This window comes from Gopherus flavomarginatus, chromosome 4 (assembly GCF_025201925.1).
Source record: "Gopherus flavomarginatus isolate rGopFla2 chromosome 4, rGopFla2.mat.asm, whole genome shotgun sequence".
NCBI lineage: Eukaryota > Metazoa > Chordata > Testudines > Testudinidae > Gopherus > Gopherus flavomarginatus.
The window spans coordinates 64,563,453-64,582,632 of record NC_066620.1 but is presented as its reverse complement, the minus strand read 5'-3'; the positions used below and the strand labels follow the sequence as shown (position 1 = coordinate 64,582,632).

General features: G+C 42.7%; 3 protein-coding genes across 3 annotated transcripts in view; all 3 read left to right on the top strand.

The window, feature by feature from the left end:
* DNAH8 (dynein axonemal heavy chain 8) overlaps positions 1 to 19,180 on the top strand; it is a 593,210-nt gene that overhangs the window by 231,993 nt on the left and 342,037 nt on the right. The window contains exons 30-31 of the mRNA XM_050948396.1: positions 6,985 to 7,220; positions 16,570 to 16,674. Coding sequence (XP_050804353.1) covers positions 6,985 to 7,220; positions 16,570 to 16,674 — 341 coding nt within the window. The remainder of the gene's footprint in view (positions 1 to 6,984; positions 7,221 to 16,569; positions 16,675 to 19,180) is intronic.
* LOC127048745 (uncharacterized) overlaps positions 1 to 19,180 on the top strand; it is a 125,968-nt gene that overhangs the window by 52,008 nt on the left and 54,780 nt on the right. The window lies entirely within an intron of this gene.
* Positions 1 to 19,180, top strand: part of LOC127048750 (myb/SANT-like DNA-binding domain-containing protein 2) — a 366,512-nt gene that overhangs the window by 330,119 nt on the left and 17,213 nt on the right. The window lies entirely within an intron of this gene.

The following is a 19,180-nucleotide window of genomic DNA, read 5'->3' as shown; positions in this document are numbered from 1 at the left end:
GTTGTCTGTCCTGGGCTCCGGTGGAAGCTACAGAAGGCAACCATTTTCTGCCGTTTGTCGGCCATCGTGAACTGAGCCACACAGCTTCTGCCACAAACTCTGCTCTCCTGATCTTGCAGCTCTAGCGAGCTTCTCGCCTCCATGAAAGTTACAGAAGACAACCATTTCCCACCTTTTATAGGCCATCTTGAACTGAACAACTCTGCTATGTTTCATCCCAGGATTACCCGTGCAGGCACCATAGTGTGGCAAGCATGGATCCCTCTCGGATCTCCACTGCAGCTTTGACCATTGTAAATACTTCACACATTATCCAGCAGTATGTTCAGTACCTGCAAAACCGGGTGAGGAAACGATGACAGCGCGATTACTATACTGATGAGGACATGGACACAGACGTTCCTAGAAGCACAGCATGTGGCGATTGGGAGATCATGGTGGCATTGGGCCAGGTTCATGCCATGGGAAACAAGCACAACTGGTGGGACCGCATAGTGTTGCAGGTCTGGGATGATTCCCAGTGGCTGCAAAACTTTCGTATGCATAGAGCCACTTTCATGGAACTTTGTGACTTGCTGTCCACTGCCCTGAAGCTCAAAGACACCAAAATAAGAGCAGCCCTCACAGTTGAGAAGCGAGTGGCCATAGTACTGTGGAAGCTTGCAATACCCGACAGCTACCAGTCAGTAGGGAATCAGTTTGGAGTGGACAAATCTACTGTGGGGGCTGCTGTGCAGCAAGTAGCCAAGACAATCATTGACCAGCTGCTATCAAGGATAGTGACTTTGGGAAATGTGCAGACCATTGTGGATGGCTTTAATGCACTGGGGTTCCCTAACTGTGGCGGGGCAATAGACCGAATGCATATCCCTATCTTGGCCCCAGCACACCGGGATGGCCAGTATGTAAACTGCAAGGGGTACTTTTCCATGGTGTTACAGGTACTGGAGGATCACAAGGGACGTTTCAGCAACATCAACGTGGGATGGCCAGGAAAGGTGCATGACGCTTGCATCTTCAGGAACTCTGGTCTGTTTGAACAGCTGCAGGAAGGGACTTACTTCCCAGACCAGAAAATTACTGTTGAGGATGTTGAAATGCCTATAGTTATCCTCTGGGACCCAGCCTACCCCTTAATTCCATGGTTCATGAAGCTGTACACAGGCACCTTGGACAGTAGTAAGAAGCAGTTCAAATACAGGATGAGCAAGTGCAGAATGGTGGTAAAGTGTGCTTTTTGGACATTTGAAAGCACACTGGCTGCAGTTTACTGACTTGGTTAGATCTCAGCACAACCAATATTCCAACTGTAATTGTTGTTTGTTTTGTGCTCCACAATATCTGTGAGAATAAGGGGAGACATTTATGGCAGGGTCGGAGGTTGAGGCAACTCACCTGATGGCTAATTTCGCACAGCCAGACAACAAGGCGATTAGAAGAGCGCAGCAGGGCACACTGCACATCAGAAAAGCTCTGAAAGCCAGTTTCATGATTGGCCAGGGTACGATGTGACAGTTGTGTTTGTTTCTCTTGAAGTTACCCGGCCCCTGTATATATGAAAGGAAATAAAGTCAAAATTGTTTAAAAAACCAGTCTTTATTATTTGTTGCACAACACATTGAGAGAAATCAGAAGGTAGACCGGGGGGAGGGGAGGTATTGGGTTGTGGAGTGGAGGAGTAGGAGGGAAGGACAAGTCCAGAAACCAAATCAAAAGTTCACATATGCCAACTTTCTGCTGCTTGGGCGATCCTCTGGGTTTGAGTGTGTGGGTCCCCGTTGCCTCCCCCCTTGTGTTCTTGGGCATCTGGGTGAGGAGGCTATGGAACTTGGGGAGGAGGGAGGGTGGTTATACAGGGGCTGCAGTTTCAGTTTGGTCTTGCTGCCTTTCCCACGTTAGATACACCATACAGTGTAGCATGTCAGTTTGCTCCCACATGAACTTGACCATAGCGCCCTGCCTGCTCTCATCACACACGCCCTTCCTCTTTTTGTGTTCCTGTAATGCTTTACAGGGGGAGGCATAGCTCAGTGGTTTGAGCATTGGCCTGCTAAACCCAGGGTTGTGAGCTCAGTCCTTGAGGGGGCCATTTGGGGGGAAAAAATCTGTGTGGGGTTTGGTCCTGCTTTGATCAAGGGGTTAGACTAGATGACCTCCTGAGGTCCCTTCCAATCCTGATATTCTATGACTCTGCAATTGTTTGCCTCTATGTATTCAGCTGAGCCCTATCCATGCAGAAGGACCACATAAGCTCAGCAAACATGTCATCCCAAGTTCTTTTTTTCCGTCTTCTAATTTGGACCAGCCTCTGGGGACAGAGTAGATAGGTGCCGCATTGAAACATTTGCACCTGCGTGAGGAGAAAAAGAGAAGGTAGTATTTTAAAAGATACGTTTCAGAGAACAAAAGGGACACTCTTTCTCAGTTAAACAGGCAATTCATAATACACAGCAAATGTTCTTTCGGTACAAGTTAGCATTTTGCCTCTTGTACTGAAGTGCCTGCCACTTTGGTGTGAGTAAACCATCAAACACAGCCGGGCAACAGAATTCAACTTGCAAGCAGCCATGGTAAGCCCTCGGGACACGCAGGGTTCTGCTTCTTCCGCATTCATTTCAATGCTTTCAAATTGCCGGTCCCCCTTTCCCATAGCAAGCAATGTCTGGTGGATTTGCCTAATAAAAGGAGGGCCTGCGGGCTCTCTGGGATGATTGGGTCACACAACACCCTCCTTCCCACCCCCCGCACCCACTGTGTGGCTCTGATGAGGCTCTGAGCAGGGATGAGCTCTTTAAACTAAACGCAAACAGCCCAGCATGGCTGGGTTTCCCCCAGTCCCCCACTTCATGGCTCCGATCAGGCTCTCACTCACCAGAAGCACCTTCTCCAGGGTCATGGTCCGGGAGCTTGCCTTGGGAATGTGGGGAGGCTGTTGGCTCCAGCATTAAGACTAGTTCCTGGCTAGGAGGGAAAGCGGATTCCTCTCTTGCCGCCTGTGCACTGTCCTCCTCCTTCTCCTCCTCCTTCTCTTCATCCTCCAATGACTCATCCTCCTCACTACATGCAACTCTCCCCTTGCAGATGTCCACAGACAGTGGTGGGGTAGTGGTAGTGTCACCCCCCATAATTGCATGCAGCTCATTGTAGAAGCATCATATATGGGGATGTGACCCAGCTCGCCCGTTTGCCTCCCTGGCTTTTTGGTACACTTTCCTGAGTTCCTTGATTTTTGTATGACACTGCTCTATGTCCCTGGAGTAGCCTCTTTCCGTCATGTCCCTGGAGCATACGTATTTGCATTCCTTTTTTTGGAAATAGTTCTGCCATAACAGATTCATCTCCTCAACATGCGATGAGATCCTGTACCTCCCGTTCGGACCATGCTGGAGCTCGTCTGCGAATCCAGGACTGCGTGATCTCTTGTGATGGTGGACTCTGCATGGTTGCCTGTGATGGTGGACTGTGCTGACAGTGATCAAATAGGAAATGAAATTCAAAAGTTCCCAGAGCTGTTCCTGCCCACTTGGCTAGTGCATCGGAATTGAGAGTGTTGTCCAGAGCAGTCACAAAGGAGCATTCTGGTATAGCTCCTGGAGGCCAATAATGTCAAATTGCATCCACAATACCTTTAACCCGGGATTGCGATTTTGATTTAAGTGTTACTTCACTTGCCGAGGTGGAGTACAGAAATTGGATTAAAGAGCCCTTTCAATTGAAAAAACTGGTTTAATGGTGTGGATGGATTCATTTTTTTTTAATTAATTCAGCTAATTCCAAAATAACTGACTAGTGTAGACCAGGCCTAAGAATGGAATTATTAACTTCCACCCCTTCTTGTCCCTTGAAGACCTGGACTTTGCAGATGATCTCGCTCTCCTGTCACATACCCACCACCATAAACAAGAAAAAAAACACCTGACTCAATACATTCAGCCAGCAAATAGGACTGGAAATCAACCACAATAAGACAGATGTCATGCACTATCACAATCACCAGTACGGATAGAGGATCATGTTCTCACCAATGTAGAAACATTCACATACTTGGCAGCACCATCAGCCAGGACAGTAGAAAAGCCAGGACATCCGGAACAGAATCAATAAAGCCTGGAACACCTTCAGGAGTTTAAATATAGTCTGGAAATCATCAAATACAACACCAAAACCAACTGAAGATTTATCAGAGCTGCATGCTTTCAACACTATTTTATAGTGCAGAATGCTGGGGAATGACAAAGTATGACATGTCCAAACTGTCTTCATTTCATACAAACTGCCTCAGAAAAATCCTCCGTATATTTTGGCCCAGAACATTCTCAAATCAAGACCTGTGAGCACCATCATTGCCAGGAGGCGTTGGAGATGGATTTGCCATGTGCTTTGGATGGAAACTGATTCCATCACCAGAATAGCAATAAGATGGACACCTGAAGGCAAGCAAAAATGAGGCTGCCTAAAAACAACATAGCGAAGAGCTGTGGAAGCTGAGCTGAAAACCCTGGGGCATGGACCGGAGTGGAAGAGCTTTGTCACTGCCCTAAAAGCTAGAGGCATAATGGATAATAATTAACTAACTAACCCCTCTATATATGTAGCAGATTTACCTTATGCTTGCGTGCATATCATAAAGGAAGAGTCAATGCAATCATCTGTTTCTGCTATATGTTGATCCACAATTATATCCAAACACGGCCCTTTGACGTATCTCCAGTGCTCCCTGGTCTTTGCAAAAATGCTCACAGTCCACATTACCTCCAATAAGTTGGAGGAACCCATGGGCCTATCCTCACCTTGTATAAATGAGCTGTAGATCTGTTGACTGCAATGTTCAAAATAGCTTTCTGATGACAATCACCTCTGCTATGAAGATCTTTGTGAAAAAGATTCAATAGAGCTTCTCAGTAGGGAAAAAACCTTGCTTAAAAATCAAGTAGTCTTTTCAGGATTTAACCAGAGTTCATAGGGTGAGAGGCAAAGTTCTGCCGTGGATCAGAAACTGGGTAAGAGACAGAAAACAAAGAATAGAAATAAATGGTTGATTTTCATCATGGTAAAAGATTCTCTGTGGGGTGCCACAAGGTTTCATATTGGCACTGATGTTTTTAAATATATTTATTAATCTGGGAAACCAGGTGAGCAGTGAGGTGGCAAAGTTTGCAGACAACATAAAATTATTTAGGTTTATGAAGACTGAACAAGGATTTGGGGTGAAATTCTGATGGCACAGTACTAACACAGTGACAGCTGAAATTTGCTGTTAAAAAGGGTGAGGTAATTCATAAAATGGGAGAAATAATTTGAACTTCGTGCATTCTTTGCTGGGTTCTAAACTAAGTGTAACTGTTCAGGAAAAAGACCTGGACATTGTGGACAGCTTAATGAATTTCTGTGCTTATATGATCAGCAGCAGTAAAAAGAACCTAATAAAATATCAGCATGGATGAAGAATGGGATGGAAAATAATACTCAAAACTTTACAATGTTGTATATATAAGTCAATGGTAGGCCTCACCTGAAATATGGTCTTGAGTTCTAGTTACGCTACTTAATATATCAGGTGGATGAGGTAATATCTTTTATGGGATCAACTTCTGTTGGTAAGATAGACAAGCTTTCCAGCTACACAGTGCTCTTCTTCAGGTCTAGGAAAGGTACTTCGAGCATCACTACTAAATACAAGGGGGAACAGATTGTTTAGCAGAAGTAGTTAGCTCATATTCTAAGGACCATTCGATGTGCAGCGGGCTATCTTGTCATTCTAAGGTCCTGGGACCGACATAGTTATAAATACACTACACTATACACACATATATATGTATATAATATAGCCGAAATAGAGGAGGTGAATGATGGAGCAAAAATAATGAATTAGTGGCCTGGAAAAAACTTCCAAATACAGAGAAATTGAAAAAGTGGGACTGTTCATTTTAAAGAGAAAATGAACAAGAAAGGACAAGATAAAGATATAATGAATGGTTGGTATAGAGAAGGTAGATTGGGCACTTCAATTCATCTTTTTGAATAAGGGACATTCAGTTAAATAGATAGCAAATTTGAACTCATAAAATAATTTTTTTTTTGTGCATGAGCCTGAGGAACTCATTGTCACAAGATATTATTGAAGTTAATTGCTTGGTAGGATTAAGAAAAACCTGCAATATGTATGGATCACAAGAACATTCAGCATCCTTGGTTCAAAAATGTAAGCCTCTTTCTAGAAGTTTAATCTGTGATCACCAACATGCCCTTTCAAATTCAGCTGTTTAGTGCTCGGATGAGAACTTTTTGGCAAACACATAATAGAACAGGAAGTAACTTATGTGCAATTCTTGTTTTATGAACATAATGATTATGTTAGGTTAGCAGTTACTCGTGTTCTATCGCTAGAGTTCAGAAGTGTTGTTTATTGAAATTCTTATTTATTCCAAAAATAACCAGTAACTGAAGCAGTCATTGGCTCTTCTACTTCTCTGTTGGGTGTGTGTGTATTATCTGCTTATGATACGATGTAACAATTCAAAATTTTAGTTGTGGCATATTCCAGATGCAGTCATGTAAAAGAGTATAGGCCCAAGATGCCAAATCGTCAGATGATGTAAATCAGTTTAGCTCCATTGACTTTAATGAAGCTATACTAATTTTCCATGAAAAGAAGATTTTTTCTGTGAATTTGAAATGATGCAGTATAAGTGAATAATTTTCTCCTTTTGTTAGTTGTCTTATATGTTTGTTCTTTTAGTGAGATAAACATATTAAGATGCTTTAAAGTTGATAAGATGTACAAAACAACTAGAGATTAAGTGAAATAACTTTTAAATGATTATGAAACAATAGAATGAAGTAATTCAGTTCACTTTATACAGTAATTTTTCTGACTATAATTATATTTTGAAGATATACACATGATTTTTTTGTATAAGTAGTGTAATTGTCTTCAGAGCGTTAAAATTTAGATGCAATAAACTATTGGGTTTTTTAAACCAGGACCATTGAAACTTGCTTTGTCGATTGAAGCCAAAGCATGGAAGATGCTACTCTGTCGTTACTTAAATGAGGAATATAAGAAGAAAATGGCAGACATGATATCATTTATAACTGAATATTTGAAGAAATTATCTCGACCTATTCGTGACTTAGATGATGTCAGATTTGCAATGGAAGCTTTGTCTAGCATACGTGATAATGAAATACAAATGGATATGACCTTGGGACCTATTGAAGTAAGACACTTAATTTTTATTTTTTTGAAATAAAATAATTTATTTAGAATTTGGGATTTTTTAAATAGACTTGGAGAACCCTAACGATGAGTATATGTTCCTCCAGTCTCCACTTTGAGGGATGGGAAACAAAATACTTATTTCTCTCCTTTTACCTCCCTGCAGCAACACTTTTGTTGTTCTTGATATTCATCATCCTAGTCCTACCCTTTTTTGTATGCATAGATAGAGCCTCCTGCAATCTTATCTTTCTGCCTTCCAGATTCCCTCCACAGAGCCACTTTTCATTTAGGAAGTCACAGTACATTGTCAGAGGTATATACATAATTTTTCTAATGTAAGTTCTTTTAGTTTTCCCAGTTTTTTAATTTCTTTTTTTAAAATTGTCCATCTTTTGTGGAAGGATGGAAAAGGCTAAATGCTAACCTTTTCCGTTCTGAAGACTAGTTATACTACCATGATACCAGAAAGATAGTGGTTAAATATTTCAAACGATTACAAAAGTACAAAAAGAACAAATATAAAGGCATAGTCAGGAAAAGCACATGTCAATATAACAAAGTTCAATGTGTACCTGGAGTCGTACCTTTAAATTTGTCAGATAAAATAGACTGTCTTTCTTTCACTGCTTTCTTTGATGTCAGTAGTTCTCTATATTGAATGCCACTGACATTAAAGAATAAGAGTGTTTTCAATATCCCTACAAACCTCAGTCCTCCGTTCATGGACAGGTTCACAACCGCTATTAAAAAAATAAAAAAAGCACAGAAATAACAAAAAGTACCTTACTTCAGCATTCATTTCTGCTATTTTTGTTACCTCCTTTAACTGGTTGCTGTGTTATGTGTTGTCTGCCTAGTTTGTAGATACTTTGAAGTAGGAATTATATCTTTCTACACATTTATAAAGCACTCCACACAGTGGTGACTCTATACAAATAATATTAATAATGTATGCCTGTAAGGGGTTATGTTTCATTTTCATATCTCCAGTAATATTCTGTCCAGATCATACATAAAACAGGAAAGTCCTTCCACTGGTTTAGTGCATTTGTTGAGATTCTCTTGTGCTCCTTTGCTGGATATTGATGTTAAATTCAAATAAGGACTTTCTATATTAGGGAAATTTGCACTGGTATAACTGCATATTGTGTTCACAGTGAAAACCTAGTATTGCACCAGTACAGTGTCTACACTAGGGGTTTGCACCAATGTAACTGTAGTGATGTAGTTACACTGGTGCAAATTTCCCTAATTTAGACAAGCCCTTTTCTAGTGTCTATTTTTCAAATTAGGTATACAAACAAGTCTGTCAAGGTTGATTCCCCACTCTGACACTTTGAGTGCAGAAGGTGGGGGCCTGTAAGGATTCTAAAAATTGATACTGGCCACTTCAACCTCCCAAGGTTACAGCTTTTCTCTGACCTTGGATGGGTAGATGCTGCCACCACCCAAATGCAAACCCCTTGAAACCCAGGAAGGTGCACTTGGGAATTCCTTCCTGTGGGGTATCCTCAAGCCCTTTCACCCCCCTTCTAGGGAAGAGCTGAGAAAGAAAACAAAGTAAATTAGCTGTTGTTCCCAGCTAATTAAACAACATATGCACATATCTCTTAGGACACCAAAAATCCAATCCTGTTATTTAAAAAAGGTAAATTTTATTAAAAAACAAAAAGGAAGAAAATACATCTAGCACTTAAGCTTCTGCTAGATTTAAAAAACCCACTTACAACAATTAAACATCAAGAATAACCTTCTAGAGATCCAGCTTAAAGGTTACAAGCAAAACAAAAAGCATTTGGGGTTAGCACAGAGGAGTCCACAGGCCAATAAGAAATAAACAGAAATAAACCTAATTGCATCTTTCTAAACATTTCTGATCTACTTACATATCTGGTTGTTAAATAAGTAGTTCTAGATATGATATGAGGATTTTCATATTTGGCCTTCAGCTTCTCAGAGCATAACTGCTCCCTGTTTCCCTTTCCCGGAGAACCACAACACACAGACAAAGGGAAGTTTTGTCCCCATTTTAAAAAGTTCTATCCCTCCCATTGGTTCTTTTGGTCAGGTGCCAACTCCTTTCCTTTTACCTGTGGGCTTGTTAACCCATTACAGGTAAAGCAAATAGAGAAGAGTACCAAGAGGGATTTTATGGCAAACTGGCTGGCTGGTTGTCCATAAAAGGAAGCTACTCCCCCCCCCCCCCCCGATTTATCACAGAGTCATTCATTGTCCTTTGTGTTGTCCCGGAGAGCCAAGATTCTTACATTCTTTTCTAATGATCCATTATTCATGAGTTCTAATCTATTTCAGATATGGAATTTCTGTTATTATAGCAGCCCAAAACACATCTACTGTGAGCAAAGTTGTCTCATCCATACAGCTCCCTGATGAATTTAAGCTAGCAGCACTAATAAAATCAGTAAATGCCACCAACAGCAAGATTAAAAGAATAGGTAGAGTTTAGACAAGAGAAGTATGAGCACAAGTGGAGACATGGAACAGTATCTTCACCAACAGCAGTAGTTTTAGGAAAGTATAAGTCATCTTGTTCCTTAGTGGGAATCTACCATGCACCCAGTTTTCTACCAGTTCTTGTGACCTGTACGCTGTATGCAGACAATCATGAGAGAGATGGCGAACCACAATGATTATAGTACAATAATAAATTCTGATAGTAGCAGCAGTGTTCAACATGTCTTCTAGTATAGCCAATTCATGTTGTTATAAATGTGTAGGGAAAACGTTACTGAATCTGATGAGTATTTATTTTATTTTAATAGGTTCAAATATGTCCTACATACTTAGAGCGGGGTGTAAGGATAAGGTCCTGACCCAAAGTGTTTACAGTCTATATAATAGAGTTTGCTAACATGTAAATTCCACTCACATCAATGGGATTACTGACATGAGTATGTCACTTCTAAATATAAATATTTTCAGGATTGTGCCCTACGTGGAAAACATATAAACCAGGAATGTGATAAAAACTAGGATATAGAGCAATGATAATTAACAAATTACTTGTTAGTTCCATGTTTTTGTTTGATTTTTGTTCCCCTTACGCCCTCATTGATTTAATTAATGCTTTGTTGAGGGGAGGACTAGTCTTCGGCCTGGTCTACACTAGGAGTTTAGGTCGAATTTAGCAGTGTTAAATCAATTAACCCTGCACCCGTCCACACAACGAAGCCATTTACTTCGACATAAAGGGCTCTTAAAATCAATTTCTGTACTCCTCCCCAATGAGGAGATTAATGCTGAAATTGATATCACTGGTTCAAATCAGGGTTAGTGTGGACGCAATTTGACGGTATTAGCCTTCAGGAGCTATCCCACAGTGCACCATTGTGACCACCCTGGACAGCACTTTCAACTCAGATGCACTGGCCAGGTATACAGGAAAAGCCCCACAAACTTTTGAATCTCATTTTCTGTTTGGCCAGTTGAGCTCATCAGCACAGGTGACCGTGCAGAGCTCATCAGCACAGGTAACCATGCAGTCCGAGAATCGAAAAAGAGCTCCAGCATGGACCATATGGGAGGTACTGGATCTGATTGCTGTATGGGGAGATGATTCCGTGCTATCAGAACTATGTTCCAAAAGACAAAATGCCAATACATTTGAAAAAATCTCCAAGGGCATGATGGAGAGAGGCCACAACAGGGACTCAACACAGTGCTGCGTGAAAGTTAAGGACCTCAGACAAGCCTACCAGAAAACCAAAGAATCAAATGGATGCTCGGAGGCAGAGCTGTGGACATGCCACTTCTACGCTGAGCTGCATGCAATTCGGGGGGGGGGGCAGCGCCACCACTCCCCCACCCCTGACCGTGGATTCTGAGGAGGAGGTACTCTCAGCCATGCCTGAGGATTTTGCGATGGGGAAGATGAGAAGGAGAAGGAGGAGAGCTTGAGGAGAGCACACAGCACACCATTCTCCCCAACAGCCAGGATCTTTTTCTCATCCTGACTGAAATACCCTCTCAACCCTCCCAAGGTGGTATCCTGGACTATGAAGCCATAGAAGGGACCTCTGGTGAGTGTACCTTTGTATATATAATACATGGTTTAAAAGCAAGTGTTTTTAATGATTATTTTGCCCTGAGGACTTGGGATGCATTCGTAGCCAGTACAGCTACTGGAAAAGTCTGTTAACGTGTCTGGGGATGGAGCGGAAATCCTCCAGAGACATCTCCATGAAGCTCTGCTGGAGATACTCTAAAAGCCTTTGCAGAAGGTTTCTGGGGAGAGCAGCCTTACTCCGTCCTCCATGGTAGGACACTTTACCACGCCGTACTAGTATCAAGTAATTTGGTATCATTGCATGACAAAGCTGGCAGTGTGTGGTCCCAGTGTTTGTTGGCATTCAAGCAATATCCATTCTTTATCTCTCTGTGTTATCCTCAGGAGAGTGATATTGTTCATGGTAACCTGGTTGAAATACGGGAATTTAATTAAAGGGACATTCAGAGGTGGCCATTCCTACTGGGCTGTTTGCCTGTGGCTGAAAAGAAATCCTCCCTGCAGTTATCCAAGTTGTAGGGGGCATTGGCGGTGAGCTGTTCGCATTTGGCTGGCAGGGATCTTCCCTGATACCAGCCATGCGGTGGGGAGAGGGCTAAAGTGATCATCCGAGAGAATTGGATGGGGGAATTAGTTTGGTTTCTACTGCTGCACATTAACACGAAACTGCAGCACTCAACAGGCTTTGGTTGGTGTGGGAAAGGAGGGCGCTGCTTTTATGAAGGTTGCAGAAGTCAAAAGACTATGGCTTACCATGGCCACCTGCAACCCAATTCTGTTGTCTGGCCCTGCGTCTGTGATCTCTAACACCAAAGCCGCAGGCACTCGATATAAGATGCAAAATGCTACCTTATACTGAAATCACATGTGCTGTGTAATGTGAATAGCGTTGTTCACCGTGAGTATACTCATTGTTCTGTAAAATGTATCTTTTTAAACACTTCTCTCCCTTTTTTCCCTCCTGCAGCTGCAAATTTTTGAAGCCTCCCTCCTCTGTCCCGAAGACTCTCCCAGATAAGGTGGCAAAAAAACCGCATGCACGATGAAATGTTCTCTGAGACAATGCAGTCAACCCACATTGAAAGAGCTCATCTGAATGTGTGGAAGGACACATTATCACAGTACAGGAAAGGGGCCAATGAATGTGAGGACAGGAGGGACAAACGTGAGGAGGGACGAATGAGATGAGAGGTGGCGGCAGAAAGATCAGAGGAGGCAGGATGCAATGCTGGGGCTGCTGCGGGGTCAAACGGACATGCTCTGGCATCTGGTGGAGCTTCAGGAACAGCAGCAGGATCACAGAGTGCTGCTGCAGCCCCTGTTTAAGCGCCATCCACCCTCCCCAAGTTCCATAGCCTCCTCAACCAGATGCCCAAGAATGCGGGGGGAGGCTCCATGCACCCTGCCACTCTGCCCCAGTGGGCAGCCCAAGCAACAGAAGGCTGTCATTCAACAGGTTTTGAAGTAGCCTTTTCCTTTCCTCCTCCCCTCCTCCCACACCCCACCCAAGCTACCTTGTCAGTTCTCTCCCTATTTTTATGATCAATTAATAAAGAGTACATGTTTTTTAAATTATAGTGACTTTATTTCCTTTGCAAGCTGTGATCGAAGGGGGAGGGTGGGTGGCTTACAGGGAATGAGTCAACCAAGGGAGTGGGTTTTCATCAAGGAGAAACAAACAGAACTGTCACACCATAGCCTGGCCAGTCATGAAACTGATTTTCAAAGCTTCTCTGATGCGCAGTGCTTCCTGATGTGCTCTTCTAATTGCCCTGGTGTCTTTTCTGCATGAAATCAGCGGCCAGGCGATTTACCTCAACCTCCTACCCCTCCATAAACGTCTCCCCCGTACTCTCACAGAGATTGTGGAGCACAAAGCAAGCAGCAATAACAATAGGATTATTGGTTTTGCTGAGGTCTGAGCGAGTTAGTAAAGCGGGCCAGCAACGCTTTAAACGTCCAAATGCACATTCTACCACCATTTTGCACTTGCTCAGCCTATAGTTGCACAGCTCCTGACTACTGTCCAGGCTGCCTGTGTATGGCTTCATGAGCCATGGCATTAAGGGGTAGGCTGGGTCCCTAAGGATAACTATAGGCATGTCAACATCCCCAACGGTTATTTTCTGGTCTTGGAAGTAAATCCCTTCCTGCAGCCATTTAAACAGACTAGTGTTCCTGAAGATGCAAGCGTCATGAACTCTTCCCGGCCATCCCACATTGATGTTGGTGAAATGTCCCTTGTGATCCACCAGTGCTTGCCGCAGCATTGAAAAGTACCCCTTGCGGTTTATGTAGTGGCTTCCCTGGTGGTCCAGCGCCAAGATGGGGATATGGGTTCTGTCTATCGCCCCACCATAATTAGGGAATCCCATTGCAGCAAAGCCATATACTATGACCTGCACATTTCCCAGAGTCACTACCTTTGGTAGCAGCAGCTCAGTGATTGCTTTGGCTACTTGCATCACATCAGCCTCCACAGTAGATTTGCCCACTCCAAATTGATTCCCGACTGACCGGTAGCTATCTGGCGTTGCAAGCTTCTACAGGGATATCACCACTCACTTCTCAACTCTGAGGGCTGCTCTCATCTTGGTATTCTGACACTTCAGGGCAGGGGAAAGCAAGTCACAAAGTTCCATGAAAGTGCCCTTATGCATGCAAAAGTTTTGAAGCCACTGGGAATCGTCCCACACCTGCAACACTATGCCGTTCCACCACTCTATGCTTGTTTCCCGGGCCCAGAATCAGCATTCCACGGTGTCGGAGAAAAACAGAATTCTTACTCTCTGGTTGGGTGCAGCAAGTCAGATACTTTATTGTCTAGCAATTGCATGGAGGGAGAGAGTGCAGTAGGACACAGGGTTTCCCCCACCTAGGCAGGTCTCTCTAAAGATAAACAATTAGAGCCAACATTTATACCTTTTTTACAGACGATAATGAGCAACAGCTGCATATCGTTTATACATATTCCTTCTCTCTATCTTATTTCTCGCAACAATTTCTGCTATAGTCTACATTCCATTTTTATCTTAACACAAAGTCAAAACAACCTCTCTCACAGTTCTTTTTCACTCGCCTCATACAATCCTCTCTTCTACAAGTCTCGCGTTATTAGGGTTTCAGCTAGCTTGACTCTTGCTCACAGAGAGGACTGTTTGCATTGAAATCCCCTTCAAATCCCTGTCAGTTCCTGCTCTACTTCCACAACGGCATGAACCTTGCCCGGCGCCCATGCTTTGAGAGAATTCTGTGTCCATGTCCTCATCACTCTCATCACCGCACTGCTGTCGCCTCCTTCTTGCCTGTTTTTTCAGGTTCTGGTTCTGCATAAACTGCACGATAATGCACGAGGTGTTTACAGTGTTGATGGTTGCTGCGTTGAGATGAGTGGTCTCCACGCTTGCTGTGGTATGGTGTCTGCACTGAAAAAAGGCACGAAACAATTGTCTGCCGTTGCACTGATGGAGGGAGGTGCGACTGACGACATGACTTACAGAGAATTAAAATCAACAAAGGGGGTGGCTTTGCATCAAGGAGAAACACTAACAAGTGTCACACAGAATGGCCCCCTCAAGGATTGAATTCAAAACCCTGGGTTTAGCAGGCCATTGATTTCATGGAGGGAGGGAGGAGCAATTGAATACAAAACAAATCTGGTCTATTTCTTGTTTTGATCCACTCCATCTCTCTTATACACCTTAGGCTGGCAGCAGACAGTGCAGTACAACTGCTAGCCATCGTCATCTTATGGGTGCTCAGCAGAAGATGCTTCATTATGACTACTAGCCATCGTCATCTCCTGGGTGCTTGGCGGAAGATGGGAATGACCTGGCTGAGTCACTCCCATGTCTGCCCAGGTGCCCCTGACCTACCTCACCAAGGTCGGCTAAAAGAGCACCCAGGAGTATGATGATGATGGCTACCAGGCGTAATGCACTATCTGCTGCCAAAAGGCAATGAGCTGCTGCTGTGTAGCAATGCAGTCCCACATCTGCCAGCACCCAGGAGACATACGGTGATGGTCAGCTGAGTGGGCTCCATGCTTGCCATGGTATGGCGTCTGCACAGGTAACCCAGGAAAAAAGGCGCAAAATGATTGTCTGCCTTTGCTTTCACGGAGGGAGGTAGGGAGAGGGGGGCCTGATGACATGTACCCAGAACCACCCGTGACAATGTTTTTTGCCCCATCAGGCATTGGGATCTCAACCCAGAATTCCAGTGGGCGGGGGAACTGCGGGAACTATGGGATAACTACTCACAGTGCAATGATCCAGAATTGATGCTAGCCTCGGTACTATGGACGCACACCACCAAATTAATGTACTTAGTGTGGACGCACGCACTCGACTTTATACAATCTGTTGCCAAAAATCAAATTTTATAAAATCGGAGTAATTTTGTTGTGTAGATATACCCTTCATAAGCCTTACTGAAGTGTGGGTTAAGGGAATACTTAGAAGAGGAGATGATGTAGACTTGGGCTGAGATACAAAGAGGTTTCCAAGCATAGAGGATTGCAGGGAAGAAAGAACTGTGTATTCACAGGCAGTCGTAAGTTGCAGTGAATGCGCACTACAAGTACACAACAGCAAGCAAGTGGCTTACATACTTCACTCAGCCTTTTGTCTTAGTTGGTTATAATTTTTCTTTGCTTGGTCATGAACCTTAAACTAAACTAATTATCCCATTTTCTCCTGTAAATAATCTGTGCCCTATTTCTACAATGAAGGTAGTAAACTAGAGAATATATAAGCTGCCGCATTAACAGAACCAAACAACATAAAAAATCAAGCAATGTTAGGGTCATCCCAGCATTATTATATGTGAAAGCACTTGATAAATCAGTCTGAACATATTGCAATAATATTCTTTGTAAACAGGATGATAGAAAACCTTTGAAATATGCAGTGTGGTGCTGATAATCATCCAGAGTTGGGAACATTTCTCAAAATGTACACGTATATCCATATAGTATACAAATTAATAATCTACTATGAAAAAATGTAATTAGCATGAAAAACATGTTATATAATAATACATTTTAGGAGGTTCTGTGAACATTAACACAGGCAATGTCTAGTGTTTCTAAATTTGCCTTTAATATTTCACACAGCTCTGCTCGTTACAAGATTAGCTGTATCTGTTGTAGTCAGAGACTGGCTCTTCTTCATCCAAAGCCCCTTTTTATAAAAACAACTAAACATAAATATTGGCCCTAAACTAAGTTGACTGTATTAGTTTAAAGTATATTTTACAAACTGTGTATTCCTGCAAATAAATTTGAATTGTATCATGATTATTTTTTCCTCTTTTATAGGAAGCTTATAGTATTTTAAATAGATTTGAAGTTGAGGTGACAAAAGAGGAATCAGAAGGAGTTGATACACTTAGATATTCTTTTAACAAATTACAGACCAAAGCTGTGAGTATCTGAATCTGTACTTTTTCTACTACTCATTAGAAGATAGAATGAGTCATTAGGCTTATATGAGAGTAAGGGACTAATACATAAGATGTACTGCTCCAAGAGTAGCCAGTGTTGGAACTGGTCACCTCTTACAATGATAGTGAGAAAAGTAAGAAGAACAGGAGTACTTGTGGCACCTTAGAGACTAACAAATTTATTTCAGCATGAGCTTTTGTGAGCTATAGCTCACTTCTTCGGATGCATAGAATGGAACACACAGACAGGAGATATTTATACATACAGAGAACATGAAAAGGTGCAAGTATGTATACCAACAGGAAGAGTCTAATCCATTGAGATGAGCTATCATCAGCAGGAGAAAAAAAACTTTTGAAGTGATAATTAAGATGACCCATAGAAGGTGTGAGGAGAATTTAACAAACGGAAATAGATTCAATTAGTGTAATGACCCAACCATTCCCAGTCTCTGTTTAGGCTTGAGTTAATTATATCTAATTTGCATATTAATTTGAGTTCAGCAGTCTCTCTTTGGAATCTGTTTTTGAAGTTTTTTTGTTGCAAAATTGTCACCTTCAAGTCTGTCACTGAGTGGTTAGAGAGGTTGAAGTGTTCCCCCACTGATTTTTGAATGTTATGATTCCTGATGTCAGATTTGTGTCCATTTCTTCTTTTGCATAGAGACTGTCTGGTTTGGCCAATGTACATGGCAGAGGGGCATTGCTGGCACATGATGGCATATATCACATTGGTAGATGTGCAGGTGAACGAGCCCTTGTTGGTGTGGATGATGTGATTAGGTCCTATGATGGTGTCACTTGAATAGATATGTGGTCAGAGCTGGCATCGGGCTTTGTTTCAAGGATAGGTTCCTGGGTTAGTGTTTATGTTGTATGGTGTGCGGTTGCTGGTGAGTATTTGCTTCAGGCTGGGAGGCTGTCTATAAGCGAGAACTGGCCTGTCTCCCAAGATCTGTGAGAGTGAGGGATCATCTTTAAGGATAGGTTGTAGATCTTTGATGGTGCGCTGGAGAAGTTTTAGATGGGAGCTGTAGGTGATGGCTAGTGGCGTTCTGTTATTTTCTTTGTTGGGCCTGTCCTGTAGTAGGTGGCTTCTGGGTACTCTTCTGGCTCTGTCAATCTGTTTTTTCACTTCAGCAGGTGGATATTGTAGTTTTAAGAATGCTTGATAGAGATCTTGTGGGTGTTTATCTCTGTCTGAGGGATTGGAGCAAATACAGTTGTATCTTAGAGCTTGGCTGTAGACAATGGATCATGTGGTGTGTCCTGGATGGAAGCTGGAGGCATGTAGGTACGTATAGCAGCCAGTGGGTTTCCGGTATAGGATAGTGTTTATGTGACCATCGCTTATTAGCACAGTAGTGTCTAAGAAATGGACTGCTTGTATGGATTGGTTTAGGCTGAGGTTGATGGTGGGATGGAAATTGTTAAAATCACGGTGGAATTCCTCGAGGGCTTCTTTTCCATGAGTCCAGATGATGAAGATGTCATCAATGTAGCGCAAGTAGAGTAGGGGTGTTAGGGAACGAGAGCTAAGGAAGCGTTGTACTAAGTCAGCCATAAAGATGTTGGCATACTGTGGGGCCACGCGGGTACCCATAGCAGTGCCACTGACTTGAAGGTATACATTGTCCCCAAATATGAAATAGTTGTGGGTGAGGACAAAGTCACAAAGTTCAGCCATCAGGTGAGCCGTGATATTATCGGGGATACTATTCCTGATGGCTTGTAGTTCATCTTTGTGTGGAATGTTGGTGTAGGGGGCTTCCACATCCATAGTGGCCAGGATGGTGTTTTCTGGAAGATCACCGATGGATTGTAGTTTCCTCAGGAAGTCAATGGTGTCTCGAAGATAGCTGGGGGTGCTGGTAGCATAGGGCCTGAGGAGAGAGTCCACATAGCCAGACAATCAAAAACCAGTGGGAGAACACTTCAACCTCTCTAACCACTCAGTGACAGACTTGAAGGTGACAATTTTGCAACAAAAAAACTTCAAAAACAGATTCCAAAGAGAGACTGCTGAACTCAAATTAATATGCAAATTCGATATAATTAACTCAAGCCTAAACAGGGACTGGGAATGGTTGGGTCATTACACTAATTGAATCTATTTCCGTTTGTTAAATTCTCCTCACACCTTCTATGGGTCATCTTAATTATCACTTCAAAAGTTTTTTTTCTCCTGCTGATGATAGGTCATCTCAGTTGATTAGACTCTTCCTGTTGGTGTGCATACTTCCACCTTTTCATGTTCTCTGTATGTATAAATATCTCCTGTCTGTGTGTTCCATTCTATGTATCCGAAGAAGTGAGCTATAGCTCACGAAAGCTCATGCTGAAATAAATTTGTTAGTCTCTAAGGTGCCACGAGTACTCCTGTTCTTTTTGCGGATACAGACTAACATGGCTGCTACTCTGAAACCTGAGAAAAATAAGTTACTTCCCACGTTTCATAGTGTCAGAATGCAGCTGAGTCCTATCCT